The sequence below is a fragment of the Maylandia zebra genome, linkage group LG13 (assembly GCF_041146795.1).
Source record: "Maylandia zebra isolate NMK-2024a linkage group LG13, Mzebra_GT3a, whole genome shotgun sequence".
NCBI lineage: Eukaryota > Metazoa > Chordata > Actinopteri > Cichliformes > Cichlidae > Maylandia > Maylandia zebra.
The window spans coordinates 19534100-19548659 of NC_135179.1; the positions used below are offsets into that span (position 1 = coordinate 19534100).

Below are 14560 nucleotides of genomic sequence, written 5' to 3' on the forward strand. Positions count from 1 at the left end.
ATTAAGAAGATTTATGCAGCTTACTTTGGCCCTGACAGGAGTCAGTGTGGGTATGCCTGTGTGAACTCTGCAAATCTGACTTGCTTGTTCCAGTAGGCCTCTGCTGTGCCTGAACAAGCTTACACCTCATTGAAACCTGCGTCACCTGATTATGTGAGCTACATTTGAATGTATGTCAAAAGGTATGTTTGTTTTTATACCATTGTAGCCACTCTTCACTAAGTGCAGCGAGCCAATCGGGCATGCACTGCACTGCATACTAAGTGCAGTTTGTTTATAATACGTGCAAACCCATAAAAAATGTCCTTTTCTTTACTGACGCAAGCCGCTGTATATTTCATCAGTGCTCACTCTGCTGAGACAAAGTTGGGATCAGTGGGTGCCAAAATGATGGCTGTATGTTGAAGTGTGGGTTTGAAAAAAAGATGGTGTTTGTTTGAAGTCTTTCAGATGGTTTGGTTGCACTGAATCACCAACAACCTCACAATAAGGTGAAATCAGATGAAAGAAAACATGTTATAAAGAGAGGAGAAGAAATTATTTGGGTGAAAAGCAAGGTCAGTGATCTTCTCTGCATTCCAGCTTATAAAATAAATACCTTTGGATCAGGTACTAGATGGGTTTTTAATGGATTTAATTTTTAACCAGCTTTAATGACAAATGTAAAATGGTCAGCAAGTTACCTTGAGCTCAATAATTTCTCCTTGACGTGTGTGTGTGTGTGTGTGTGTGTGTGTGTGTGTGTGTGTGTGTGTGTGTGTGTGTGTGTGTGTGTGTGTGTGTGTGTGTGTGTGTGTGTGTGTGTGTGTGTGATTAGCAGTTACTGCAGCAACAGGGGCATTCAGTCACAAACCTTCATGAGGTAACAGGCTCCACATCATGGAAGTGCTGCATTGCTCTGTTTTAGCTTTTCTACCATCTGTTCATCTAGCCAGGATTCAACTACGCATCTAGAATGCTACTTTTATAACGATCAGGCACTGGGAAAAAATATATATATTTTACAAAGGTGAAATTTTTGAGGTCATGGGGAGCTTAGAGAGAATATGGTGGATTGTAGTCGAGTGCACCTGCAGGCTCCTTGGCATTTCTACATCCACAGGTAAGACATAAATATGAAAAGAAGCAGAGAAAAGCAAAAGATTTCATTTAGCGTCATGTGTGTCTCTTCTCGTTTTAGTATGAGCCAGATTCTTTGGGTGCACCTATAGATCTTTCAAAAAATCTTAAAACATCTCGTCAGGGGAAGAGGCACCCATCATGTCTTTAAAAACAATGTTAAAAGGTCAGACTGTGACATAGTCTTGTTCTCCAAGAGCACTAAACCCTGTCTTGGCTGATATATAGAGCATATACTTGATTTACGTTATTGTCCCTCCTTTTCTGTTTTCCTCAGACACACAGGGACAGATTGTACAAAGCTCTCTTTGCCTCAGTAAATCATCATAAAAGCTGTTTGCTTGTTGCTTCCTTCAGAAAAATATGGGACCCCCCCCCCACACACACACACTTAAATTCAAACATCTGCAGACACTGAATATTTATTGAGAAGCATGTGCCACAAATGACACAAACAGTCTCTGTGTCCAGCTGGGTTATTGGGATTATGTGATCACAAGCTGTTGTGCATTCGCGCCTACATGAGCTTTCTGTGCATTATTTTTATGTGTGCGTGTGTGTATCAGTCTATTTTTGGTAAATGTCTATGTGTGTGTGCCTCTGGCTGGCAGTCTGCTGTGAGTTCACATGTCTGGGTTGGCCTGTTGGTGTCTGTGTGTGTTCCTTTTTTTTTTTTTTTTTTTTTTTTTTTTGGAAGTGACATCAGAAACAGCAGCATGTGACATCACGTGATGGCGGAGCTTCAGTTCATCCTTTGTCATCCTTTTTTTTTTTTTTTTTTAATAGGACAGGGGGAAAGAATGAAAGAAAGAGGGGGAGAGGAAGAAAGAAAAACAAAGGGGAGAAGAGACGGTGAGAAGGGGGGGAAGAGAGAAAAAAAAAAAAAAAAAAAACAAAACTCCTGGGTCACCTGTATGGAGAGAAAGAAAAACAAAAAAAACAGGGGAGACAGCAAACAACAAAGAGCAACATAATGATAAAAAAAAAAAAAGCACCATCACAATAAACTAGCTAGTCATAGATATCAATAGTTACTAAATAATAAACGATATTGTGCAGCACGCAAGATAGACAGTCTGTGTGTGTTCCACATGCTCCCAGTACATGCAGGGAGCAGCTCTGTTAATATCCAGCTGCTCTATATGCAGCTTTAAATCCTTGCATACTCTCCAAACTACTAGAAACCATTTAGCCACATTACCCGAGTTTCCCTCTGCTTCAGATTGTATCACTGAATCTCTTGATTTCTGGTAAGCAGGCCAGAGAAAGTGCTTCCATGTGTTTGGCAGCAATCCCCATTTAACCGGGCTTATCTCACAAGAGGATGACTGGTTAATAAAATGCACTTTTGTTTAAAATTTTAAAAATGTTGCTGTCATGTCATTTCTTATCTTGTGTCACACCAGGACAGTAGTGCCCTTTCATGTAGCAAGAAAGGTATTTTATTGTTGTCAGCACACAGCTTGGGAGAACTTCCTGTTAAAGGAACACTGAATGGTGCTGGTTGGTGGATTGTGTTACATCTGGACAGAGTCAAGCCAGCTGTTTACCCATGCTTCCAGCATTTTTGCTAAACTAACCAACTGCTGGCATTAGTTTGACATTTACCATATAGAAGTGTAGTTAAGTCACAGTTAGCATTATCTGCTGAAGAGATTTACTATCTTGATGCTAAAGCATAGATCTCATGGATTGATGGCGTTTTATGGCATTAGCCATGACTGTGACTGTGTGATATGTTCACTCAAGTAAAATTACCTACTGACATTGGTATGGCAATTGCAAGCATGAGTAAGTTATTACCAAAGTTTCATGACCATGACAGGAACAATTGCAATAATTGCTTAAATTAAGCATCTTTAAATACCTTTAATGTACATCACTAGGTCAGTACCACCATTCCTGTGGTATGTAAATGTGACTTTAAGTTGCATTCCTTGTGCTACAGACAGTTGCCCTTTTCTTGAGGAAAACATTCAGTCGGCTTTAAATTACTGTGGCTGACAGAACACTATAGAGACAACTTTTAAAGCAAAATATGAAAGACATGGTAAAAAAAATAAATCCAAAGAACACTGAAAACGCCACACAAGAGTGTTTAATCCCAGTGAAAGTACTGAGAGCATTTACAGAAGGTTACCTTGGGCTGCATTCCAGCATCCAGCACAGAAAAATTCATGAACTTACTCTGACATCTGGTGGACAGAATCTGTTCACCAACAAATCCATGAATTAAGCTGAATTATTGTCCCGTGTCTTTTTCAGTGTTGTGTGCTGTGGGAGTGGAAACACTACATCAGGGAGAATTCAACAGCCTTGGCATCTATCTAATGTAAGCGCTTACTTTTTGAGTCTACTTCTTGACTTACTGATGGGATTTACAAGCACTCCTGACTCTGGTGGCATTCTTGAGTTACAAATACACAGCCTGGTTTTGAAAGCTGGCAAAGCTAAAGACCCAAGGGCTTTAAGAAGATGGTTTAGAAAAACACTGCACATGCTTTTATAGTCTCTGATAAATAAACACACTTGAGAGGAGCTGTTGGGAAGGACTCAGAAAGTTGAAGCAGGGTGCAGAGGGCAGAACAGAGGACATCTTCTGATTCTTATTATTATCTCTGTAGTACAGAGACAAATTCCCACAGAGACAACGGAAAACATCTCTCCAAGGACACTAGAAACGAATGACTGTTTATTCAATCACTACACATAAAGTTAGTGCAGATGGATGCTGTCCTCACACACAGTAACACACAACACACCAATTACACTTAAAAGAGGTTAGTTTGTAATACTGGTTAGTCTGGGTGCATTTTTCTCTATTGCTGGATTAGATAATTGTAAACTAAATACAAGAAAATTGCAGTTGTCACAAACGTTTTCTTTACCATATGTAGGGTAATATCTTGAGCACTTGCAGCTGCTTTTTTTTAGTGTAGAAATTACTGAGTATATCATCATTGTCCAATTTCTTCCCCCAGAGTCTCATTTATTGGGATCATGATTCTTGAACTAGCCTATTTCCTGGATTCTCTCCTGTCCATGTGTCTGCCGTGAGTACACAACCCTCATGGCTACTGTAGCAAAGATAACTCACAATTCTTTGAGGTTTTCAAACTTTGAACTTTGCAGTCTAAACTGCAGTCTAAACTGTAATAATGTAAAGTAATCCTGACTTTTTTCTTGCCTTCTTGCCTGATATCTCTACAGCTGCCCTCCAGACTGGAAGTTGTTTTTACTGTGGGGGAAGATGGCTCGCATTGGAGGCTTTCATAAGTTCCTATACTACTCCATCATGTCAGTGGTCTGTTTCCTGCACCCTGTGCTGGTGTGGCATGCAATCATCCCAGGTAAAACAACACCAGCAAGTTCAATACTTCACATGACTGTTTCCTGTTGCTGTGGCATTTCAGCAGCAGATGCTCCTATCATGGAAAAGCATAAAAAGCATAGATGTAGCATAGAAATTAATGGTGACATTATTATTCTAACTTCAGGAACAATGCTTCTGGTGACAGCCTTTTTCAACTTCATACTGAGCAAGAAAACAAAGACCAAACCTCCCAAAAGCCCGCAGGAGAGCTTCAGCAACCAAGGCCCAACTGCTGTCTTTGTGACAGAAAGCACGGGCTCAGACGGCACCTTCTCATTCTTCCATATGGTGACAGGCAGGAGAGGGCAGGGGCTGGCACCAACAAGCAGAGACAACTGCCTCAGCACCGGAGAGAGAGGAGACAACATCCAGGCTATGCTGGAGCTGGAGCAGACAACAGCACCTAAAGACACAGATGGGGAAAGGAGGAGGAGGTGGAAAGAGAAGAGACTATTATGCTTTAGAAGTGGGGAGGAGCCTGTGGAGAGGGAGATGGAAGAGATGGATGGATACTGTGAGCCAGACACCACCTCAGACACTGCACCTATGATTACTGACTGAATGTCGCTGTGCTTACTGATAACACACAATGGAAATGATGTATAAAGAATAATGCATTCACGCATACTCTGTACAACCAGCTGGTCTTGAACCAACTTTTTGTAGAAAGCACCAATGTCTTCCACAATAAGGTTTATTTTATGTGATTAAGCTATAAAAAAATTGATTTTTATGAAATATTTGACTGATTTGTATATTTTTGGAGTCTTGTACAAATTTAAAAGTTGGAGTTTCAAATGCATGCACTCAAATAAATGAAACCATTTGTACCAACATGTGCATGTGGGTGGATTAAGGCCTGTTTTTTTTATTTTTTTGTTGTTGTTGCTTTTGTCAAAGACAGCACTGAATGAAGAGCAGACATTAATGCCCAGCAATCCCATCCAGTTACTGCCACATACATTATTCATAAGGTCATAAATTAGATCAACTGTTTCACTCATTCAGAGAAAACATGTGCAAATGTGACAGAGAGTATAGCAGGCAGTGGAGCTTGTGCAGGTGCATGCGTCGGCCCTCATTGTGTGTTTGTCGTGTGCGAGCGGTGACCATGGAGACAGAGCTCTGGGAGGAGTGTTCATGTTAATATGGTGATGAAAGAAACATCAGATCGTTCACCGAAAGCACGGCTACAGGCTTCACCCAAAACACGTCTAGCCAAACACAGTAAATTATTTATCGATAAAGGGTCATATGGTGAGCACTAAGAGTGAATCAGGCAGTTTGAATTGCACTTATTTTTACTATAATTATGATTCAAAAGTGAATAGAAAAAAGCCTGTATTGATGTTTCTATTGTTTTCCTTTTTATTTTATTGAGCTACAAAGGATGTGAGACTCTACATGGGCATTCCTCTTTTGTTCAGGTCATAAATCAATATTGTCTTGTTCTGTCAAAACACACACACTCCACACACACAGGGTATTCCTCAGTCTTTTGTTCACTGAACAATAAATATATAACTGTATGTAGCCCTTAGAGGAAACCTCTCTGTGGCATCACAGCTAAGGAGAGAATCGATGTAAACAGAGAGCCCTATTCATCAGAAGGCACCTCAGCGAGAACTGAGGCCAGATAGCATGAACAACCTGAAGGTTAAACAACAGGGTTATTCCACATATTTCTCACAAAGTTACACAACCCAGCATGGTATCACCTGGTGTCATAAATAGCGTCGATATGTTTTTATGTCATGACATGTGTATCCTCTCCAGAGGGACGAGACCTTCGCCTGTGTTGTGGAAAGAACAACAAAGAGTCTTTGTCTGGATTTTGCTGAGGCTGCTCACTGGCCCATAACCTGAGCTTTATTATTATCTTCACAATGATCTTTGTTCAATTAGCAGCTGACTGACCTATAAACAGACGGGAGGAAAAGAACGGCACTATTTCTCGCCCTCTTCTATAAGCGCTCCGGCAGCTTTGTCATGTCCACATCCGTCAGAATGAGGGAAGTCGTTCAGCTGCTGGAACAACTTACTTCCTCTGTGCATAAATCATGAATCCTATTCAGACACAGAGAGAGAAGCACTTCCTACAGTTTGTGTTTCCACCCTGCAATAGTTTCCTAGATGGCAGATCCAGGCTCAAAAACAGGATGGGTGAAAAAAATCTTAACAGGTCACAGGAACTTCTTCCCCTAGCTGGAAAAATACAGCAGAGTGGGTCGTTGTTGGTGGTGTTGGTAAACCAATTAGATTTTTCCTGTCACTAAATATGTAACAGCAGAAAGAATTTAAAGAATATATCTCAGAAGTGGATATTGAAGTTAAAATTCACCCTCGACAGCAAATAAACCAAAACTACATTTTGTTACCCATATGGAAAACAAACATCCAGCAACAAGAATACTCTACGAATACATTATTTATCATTTAGAGTGTCAATTGTGTTCAACAGTTCAATAGAAACCAAAATATGCGGCATGGATAACATGTATTTTTTATACAAATCTCACTTAACCCATATAACTTTCAATCAAAACTCTAAATTAAACCTTTATAGTCTTAGAGCTGAGTCTTAATACCCTTAGTGTGGCGAAGACCACAATTTAAAACACTTCTGGCTGATAGGATTAAAGCAAAGCCCCAGAGCCACCTTGATCAAGAAGGGAGAGGTATGCAGCCCTGTTTCAGCCCGCCTATGCTCGAGTGTGGTTGGCTGCGGTGTATCAACGCGGGCTGCTATTGGATATTCAGGATGTCACCTTTATCTCTCGGCTCAGAATACCGCACTGCCAAGGAGGCATGAAAACTGATAACGAAAAGAGGCATATAACGCTGGTGATACGGAAGAAAACGGGGACGCACTCTGTTATGGTAAGGCTCAAAATGATTCAGTTTATGTTTAGTTACGTTTAAAGAAGGCACAATAACTTTCATCCTGCAATAAAAGCCCGGAACAAATAAAAATAGTCTGATAAGAAGAGATTCTCAGAAGTTGGATGCAGGTTAAATTACGCTTTGTTTTGTCTTTTGCTTTTGGGAGTATTGACTAGTATAAGAAACTTTCCGTTAGCCTTCATGTGATCTACTATTTGCTGTTAGAAACCGCGTTCGTTATCGTTAAAGCTCTAAGTCAGCCGTGATTTGCCGATCAGTGTTATCTGCCTCATTAGCATTTTAAATTTATACTTTTTTTTGTTGAGATATGTTTCGGAAACTCATTCATTGAGTGCTTTATTTGGAGCTCTCCGTGTCATTTTACGCGTGGGACTGAATTGTCTTCGGGCGCAGCTGCCGGTGTAGGTGTGATAATTGGATACGAATCTCGCGATGATCAAACCAATTAGCAGACCTGCAATGAAAGCTCTTTGTCCACCGAGGAAGCTTGCACACAAAGATGATGCATGAATAGGAGAGAAAAGCTGAGAAAACGCAGACGACGTAAATTCACCGAAACCCGAGCCCAGCCAAATAAAATGAATTTTCATCGCACAGCGTTTGGCCCATCTACCGTATAGCCATTTGTGATTGTTGAATAATTCATAATAATGGTGACAGACTGGAATCCTTTAAGTTATAAACCCATTATTGTGTATAAATATGTATGAGAGGTAGACTGACCATCTCTGTATGCACATACTTTGTCAGCACATTGCTTAGCTGAAGCTGGCGATGGGCAGAGGTCATTAAAGGGGGAGGTAGGACAGGTGTTGTTGCCTCAGTAATGCATGAAATAAATGTGGACTTAATTGTCGATTCTTTAAACCCAAACCAGGAGGATTTTGTTAAGGTTATATCTTTAACTTCTCTCTATTTTGTTTAGTTTTTTTTATTCCTATTATTTGGTTGAATCACCTCCCAGAGATCACTTCCCAGTCAGACAGTATGGGGCAGTCTGTTTCCTGATTTCTGTGGTGGCTAACACTGCTCATGCAAGCATTTTTTCTTCTGTTTTTTTTCCTCCTCTACCGGACAAAGTTCTGTTTTTGCTTAAAGATCTAGAAAAAAATCATTTCCTGTATGACTGAGGTTTTTTTTTCAGAAAGATCTGCCTCCCTTGATTCTGAGAATAAAAGATTTAATGACTCATATTAAAGTCATCATGAATGGGCCAGTTCCAGATTGAAATGAAGTGTATCAAAGTGGAACAGTATTTATTATAAATAAGTCACACAGCATTACTTTAACTGATTAACTTCCCTTTTTTTGTCATGTGATAAAATCTCAGGAAGTACTGAGACCAAAAAATAGCTCAGACATTTGTGTTTTTTTGTTTTTAAAGTAAAATCTGCACTAATGCTGCACACAAAGCTGCCTTTGTCTCCTGCTGGTGTGAAAGAGACTGCAGTCCCTGTAAATAAAGGTTGGCTCATTATAGATATTTATACTCAGAGATTAGTGGTGAGTGAGTATATACTTGAGTACTCACTTTATCTCCTTCCTAGTGCTGTGTTGGACATCCTTTTGCCTTCAGAACTTCATTAATTCTTCGTGCCATAGATTCAAAAATATGCTGGAAACATTCCTCAGAGATTTTGGTCCATGTTAACAGGATAACATCACAAAGTTGCTGCAGCACCACATCATGATGAAAATCTCCCATTCTACCACATTCCAAGGGTGCTCTATTGGATTAAGATCTGTGGAGGCCATTTGAGTACAGTGAAGTCACTCCTGTGTTCAAGAGGCCAGTTTGAAAAAAATCGGAGTTTTGTGACACGGTGTGTTATCCTGCTGGAAGCAGCCACTACCACCAGACTGAACCGCTGATACAAGGCAGGTTGGATCCATGCTTAAATGTCGTTTGCGCAAACCCTCTGAATTTTGCAGCAGAGATAGAGGGTCATCAGACCAGGTGACATTTTTCTAATCTTCTATTTTCCAGTTTTGATCAGCCTGTGTGAATTGTAGCCTTAGTTTTCTATCCTTGGCTGAACCCACTCTGGTATCTGCTACTGGATCCCATCTGTTTTAAGGTACCAATATACCTTCTTTTTAATAAGCTGTTATTTAAGTTACTTCCTATCAACTAAAAGCAGTCTGGTCATACTCCTCTGATCTCTTGCATCAGCAAGACATTTTCCCCAGAGAAATGCTACTTCTCTCCCTTTCAGATAATTCTCTGTAAACCCCAATGTCTGTCTGGCACCAACAACCATGCAACATTTAAAGTACATTTAAAGCTTTGAGCTTCACTACGTCACCTTGACCATATCTATATGCTTAAATGTATTTAGTTGCTGGTATATGATTATTTGCATAAAGAACTGTGGGGCAGGTGTACATAATAAATTGAGTGTGGCACATTAAGCGGGAACCACACTGCTTTAAGATTTCATAAGTTCTATCTTGCAATAGCCACTAGATGGCACCATAGCATCATCTACGTCATAGGTGACTAATCTGTGTGTTGCATAAACATGTTCTTGGTGAAGATAAGACATGTTTTTTTCACTATACTTATAATATAATCTTATGATCAGATAAATGTAGTATGTTATCAGGTGAGGGGAAAAAAACCACAAGCCTTAAATGTGTTAAGCGGTTTGTATAAAGGGCCAAGATTACTATCAAGATTTTTCTTTTTTAAGTAGTTAGCATTGAAGTTTAGAATAACAATTCATTTTTAGTCGTGTTTTTTCAATCACTATATTTTTTTGTTTTCCCTTTTCCTAGTGTTGTACTTCTTTCCTCTTCATTAGCTGTTGGTGAAATGTAGATATTACTTTACACCTTGGCCTTTACTTGCCTCTCATAAAAACCCTTTAGTGTATTTTAGTGCATGTGATATGGTAAAGATAATTAAACTATAAACGTACTGAGTACTTCTATAGCTCTCTACCAATACTGTTATCCTGTTGCATCATCTACAAGAATCCTGTCATACCTAATAAATACCTGGTTCCAAAGGAACCGCCACTTTCCCACAACAGATAAGAAAAGTCCCTAAAATTAACTCCTGTCCTTTGACAAAGGTGCTGTTATTGAGGACTTTCACTTTCCATATTAGCTCACATACTTCTACTTTTTTTTTTCTTCTTTAAACACTGGGAGGGGGAAATGGTACAGGTCAGTGCATGCTTCACTTATTCAGCTCATACTGTGCAAGAAAAAGTATTTATTGCTGAAGTTTCTCTCTGTGTCTGTATATTCTGCTTTGACTCCAGTAGGGTGTCACATGATTTACACGAAATCTCAAATGGATTTTGAGCTTAACTAGCTATCATAAAACATTACAAAATCCACACCCTGATCACCTAGATGTTTCCGCATCTATTGTGCAACACCACCAACCATTGTAGTCATAAAATTCAGCATACACAATAACCACTATGCACCGTAATGGTGATCAGTTTCTCCATTGCTTTTACGTTAGGGATTCTCTCAGGTAAGAGCCATGGAAAAGGATGTCATGCATCCAGATTATAAAAACAACACGTGGTTAGTTATAGGTTATAAATTTAGGATACCAATACAAAGTTTAAGTGAAAACAATTTGCTTTATTCCTGCAGCTGACTTGAATCCTTTAGTTTATTAGCTTAAGCTGAGGCTGTCTGCTCGGTGACCTCGCATATCCTGCCAAGGAATAAAATCCCTTTCCTTTCCTTCAATTATTAAGAATATCAAAGGCTTAAGCCAAAATAACACAGTCACAGAATTGTTCAGATATGTTTATTTAAAATAAAGTATAAAACATCAAGCAGTCATATAAATATAAACCACAAAATCTCAAGTTGGTCTTCCCAGCTGCATATACAGAACCATGGACTTGTTTTTTCATTTATGAGCCTCCAGGGCTTTGCTTCAATACATCTTCAATACATAGTCATTAAGAATGAAATAATAAGGAGACTTTGATGTAGAGCTTAGACAATTTAAAGAAGCTTAATGTCTGCAATGACATAAAGAGAGAGAAAAGACACAAGTGGCCTTACAGTAGTTTCTCCCCTGCGCACACTTCTCCTCTGTACATACTTGGTGTCATTTTTTTCCTTCCTTAGTCTGACTAGCTACTGAGAGTCTCAGGATGAGACTTTCCTGTTTTGGCCTTTTCTCCTCTGTCGAGTCTGCTGGCGTTGGCCCCCTCTCCTTTTCTTCCTTTGTAGACACAGTTTTGCATCACGACCCAACTGCTGAACTCTGGAGGGGGAAAAACATAAAGGAGCACAGTTAAGAAAAAGATGAGCTTAGAAAATCCAGCATTAAGTATCAGTACTTAATATCAGACCCTTTTTCTTCTTCTGATAGAAATTTGTATTCATTTGTTGTGCAATAAATTCACCTGAAACTGAAATTTGTTACTGATTCTCAAGCAGCAAAGCAGTAGGAAAGATTAAGTAGCAGTACAGTGCTTTGTTACAAAAACCGGCTGGGCAACTTATAAGACACTGTTGGTTGCAATCTACAGGAACTTTGAAGACTGGTGTATCCCCTATGTGTTCATTAGTTTACTGACCAGTGACAAACAGATAAATCTCACCTAAGCCAGCAGCGAATCAGCTGTTTGGCCATCGGCGCTTCTGGATTCAGGCACAGTGATTTATTGTTTCTTTGCAGGGTGACTCTGAAAAACGCACGAAACAACACTTTTAGTTTACAATCACCTCAGTGCACACAGGTCTGAAGAGGTGAAAGTGTGTCTGCAGTATCTGGTACTCACATGACTGTGACGTTGTGACAAGTGGAGCTTGGTAGTAACACTTTGAGTGCCTTCAGTTGACCTCTGACACCCTGTTGTGTTTTTGGACAAACACATCTCCCCGGGATAAATGTGCTGCTTGACTCTCTCACTGCACAGAAATTGTAATAAGATCAAAAGTCAGCTCAGTCCAACCAACAGCACAGGTTAAGTCACTGAAAACCCTGAAAAAGAGTGAGTTTTAGTTGTAAGCATGGATAAGTGAAAAGACTCTTACCTGTGATAAGTACACAGCAAAGGCTAAGGATAGCGAACGCACAGACGGACTGAGGATTAAGCTTCATGCTGAAGGACGTTGACACTGAGCCCAGAACCACATGTTGGCTGCTTTATACTCATGCTCCTCCCCCACGTGGTGTGTTTTCCCAGCGAGGAATTTCCCTGTACCACCGTCCATCCACAGTATCAGGATACAGGAATCTGGGCAAGGATCAGGGACATCTCTCCTGCTTTTGCCAGAAAAAAAGCACCCATTGATTAATAGGTTTCCCTTTTGTTTTGTGCTGTCCACTAGATTCTGAAACAAAAAAGAAGACGACACAAGTGACACAGACATAAATGATGCAGCGATTGCTGTCTTTTTTTCTTGTCTGCTTGTTTTACTTATAATTACACATAAGATGCCCACTGAAGCGGCCATTAACCCCTTAATTAGATTAAGATGTTATTTTCTGCCATTTGCGCTGCTCTATTGCAACATGATACAACATGATGGCTGCATGCCAATGTCATGTGATTTCTCCTAAACCACTGTCCTTGCCCTTAACACTGGAGCAAATATTTTAAATCCTTTTCATTATAAGAGGAAAAAACATCCCAAAGATCTCCAACTTTGGAAAAAGTATGACAGCAAATAACACTAAGTTGCACTATTCTTATTATATGCTTTAACTGTATTTCTGTGTTTCTGTTCACTGCTTAAATCCACACAGACTCTCACAGTCAAAATTATTGGTACATTAGCATCACATGCATATTTTAATTTTTGTGTTTGATGTTTTTCTGCCACAGCTGCACTCTAGTCAGAATGAGTGCGCATCAGACCTACGTGAAGCTCAGTGAGGAGAAACTCATACCAAAGTAAGTGCTCCTTGCTCCATCACTGGACAGTTTTTCCGTTACAGTAGAAATTCACATTTATTAAATTTTTATCAGTGCTCTCACTTTTAGAACTGATTCATCCTTTTGTGTGTTCATGCTCAGGTCTGATATCTTGTCACTGCTGAAGACGTACAACTGTTACCATGAAGGGAAAAACTTCCAGCTGAGGACTCGTGAGGTAGGAAAAGCGAGTGGCTCATGGACCACCTAGCAAGAGACAGTGCTGGGGGGGGTGACCAGAGCAGTTTTGAAAATTGCCTTGCTGGAATGCAGGACACGCTACATAAAATGGCTCACGCACATAACAAAACTGGAACCAGTTGCTATAAACCAGCGCTCTGGTTTTCAATCAAATGATGAGGGGAAAAAGTCCCAAGACTGAACTGGTTTCCAATGTGGAGACGGATCTAAACACAGACCTGAGAGTGCTGTGTTTTGTTTTTTGTTTTTTTCCTTTGGGACAAGCAGTCGGCAAACCACAAAAACGCCCCTATTTCCCTCAAAATAAAGATACAAGGAGAGACAAGAGTTTCAAAATTTCTTCATCAAAGTCTGCTTAGCACAACATTTTTTTTTCTGCAAAATGTTGCTGTTGTGGGTGTAAAGCTGTTTGCAAAAGTTTTAGTTATTTGTCAGATATTCATTCTTTAGGTTTTTTGGTTGGGAGTTTCCCTTTGCGTTTACCAGCGGGTTTTTTAAGGAGGAAGCAATGTGTGAGAGAGAGAGAGAGGGCAGGGCAAGGTGGTCAAGATCTGCCCCTCTTGTTGTGCCCCTAGAGTGAGACTCACTACATTGTCACTTTTGGGAAAATCCCCCATAGCCACAGACCCAGCATGGATACAAAGGCACCAGTGCTATTATAACATTAACCATAATATTAAAAAACAAAGTGGTTGAAATGTGTAAAAAGGAAAAGCCTTAATGTGTGATAAGAAGAGATTAAATAAAACATTTTCCCTTCTAATTTCCATAAAGAATGACTTCGTACATGTTACAGTGGTGGAATGAACCACTGTAAGTTTGTAACAGTATGTCAGAGCTGATTTTTTTTTTTTTCTTTCCCCAACTCTGCTGAACATGAAAAATGAAATTAAAATTTCTGTTTATCTAAGCTGAATATGGATTTATCTGGGGGGGGGAATACCCTACTGAAGTCCACCACATGGGATTCAAGATTCAAGAAGGCATCGGTGGGCAAGAGACGAAAACAGGGCGTTGTTGGAATGCTACTACGCAAGTAACCCCGGCGGAAGGGGCTACA

General features: G+C 39.9%; 3 protein-coding genes across 6 annotated transcripts in view; 2 read left to right on the forward strand and 1 right to left on the reverse strand.

Annotated features, from left to right (window-relative positions):
• Positions 1 to 858: 858 nt before the first annotated feature.
• On the forward strand, positions 859 to 5327 carry tmem72 (transmembrane protein 72). 2 transcript variants are annotated; one of them, XM_024804760.2, is made up of 6 exons: positions 859 to 1102; positions 1906 to 1971; positions 3385 to 3451; positions 4101 to 4172; positions 4330 to 4469; positions 4617 to 5327. In XM_024804760.2, exons 1-6 carry the CDS (start codon positions 1027 to 1029, stop codon positions 5051 to 5053), a joined length of 858 nt encoding a protein of 285 aa, XP_024660528.1. In that variant the 5' UTR covers positions 859 to 1026; the 3' UTR covers positions 5054 to 5327. The 2 variants fall into 2 exon arrangements, with proteins under 2 accessions (XP_024660528.1, XP_004555945.1); XM_004555888.3 differs by lacking the exon at positions 1906 to 1971.
• A 1897-nt stretch (positions 5328 to 7224) lies between these two features.
• Positions 7225 to 14560, forward strand: part of rassf4a (Ras association domain family member 4a) — a 28285-nt gene continuing 20949 nt past the window's right edge. Inside the window, exons 1-5 of one of the 3 annotated variants that reach the window (XM_076891710.1) lie at positions 7245 to 7372; positions 9051 to 9274; positions 9384 to 9474; positions 13210 to 13278; positions 13402 to 13477. In XM_076891710.1, coding sequence (XP_076747825.1) covers positions 13226 to 13278; positions 13402 to 13477 — 129 coding nt within the window. In that variant the 5' untranslated portion in view covers positions 7245 to 7372; positions 9051 to 9274; positions 9384 to 9474; positions 13210 to 13225. Of the gene's footprint in view, positions 7373 to 9050; positions 9275 to 9383; positions 9475 to 13209; positions 13279 to 13401; positions 13478 to 14560 lie in introns of all 3 variants that reach the window. The other 2 variants (XM_076891711.1, XM_014409137.2) reach the window with 2 other exon arrangements.
• LOC101482243 (growth-regulated alpha protein) lies at positions 11157 to 12527 on the reverse strand. The gene is made up of 4 exons (XM_076891712.1): positions 12416 to 12527; positions 12160 to 12289; positions 11980 to 12063; positions 11157 to 11639 (listed from the first exon to the last, which is right to left on the reverse strand). Exons 1-4 carry the CDS (start codon positions 12480 to 12482, stop codon positions 11522 to 11524), a joined length of 399 nt encoding a protein of 132 aa, XP_076747827.1. The 5' UTR covers positions 12483 to 12527; the 3' UTR covers positions 11157 to 11521.

Bases quoted from the DNA above. Each gene is read 5' to 3' on its own strand.
- tmem72 (XM_024804760.2), top strand. From the start codon at position 1,027: ATGGGGAGCTTAGAGAGAATATGGTGGATTGTAGTCGAGTGCACCTGC. The intron at 1,103-1,905 runs GTAAGACATAAA...TTTTTTTAATAG, and splicing joins TGGCATTTCTACATCCACAG to GACAGGGGGAAAGAATGAAA. The intron at 1,972-3,384 runs GTGAGAAGGGGG...TGTCTTTTTCAG, and splicing joins AACAAAGGGGAGAAGAGACG to TGTTGTGTGCTGTGGGAGTG.
- LOC101482243 (XM_076891712.1), bottom strand. From the start codon at position 12,482: ATGAAGCTTAATCCTCAGTCCGTCTGTGCGTTCGCTATCCTTAGCCTT. The intron at 12,290-12,415 runs GTAAGAGTCTTT...ATTTCTGTGCAG, and splicing joins TTGCTGTGTACTTATCACAG to TGAGAGAGTCAAGCAGCACA. The intron at 12,064-12,159 runs GTGAGTACCAGA...TGCGTTTTTCAG, and splicing joins TGTCACAACGTCACAGTCAT to AGTCACCCTGCAAAGAAACA.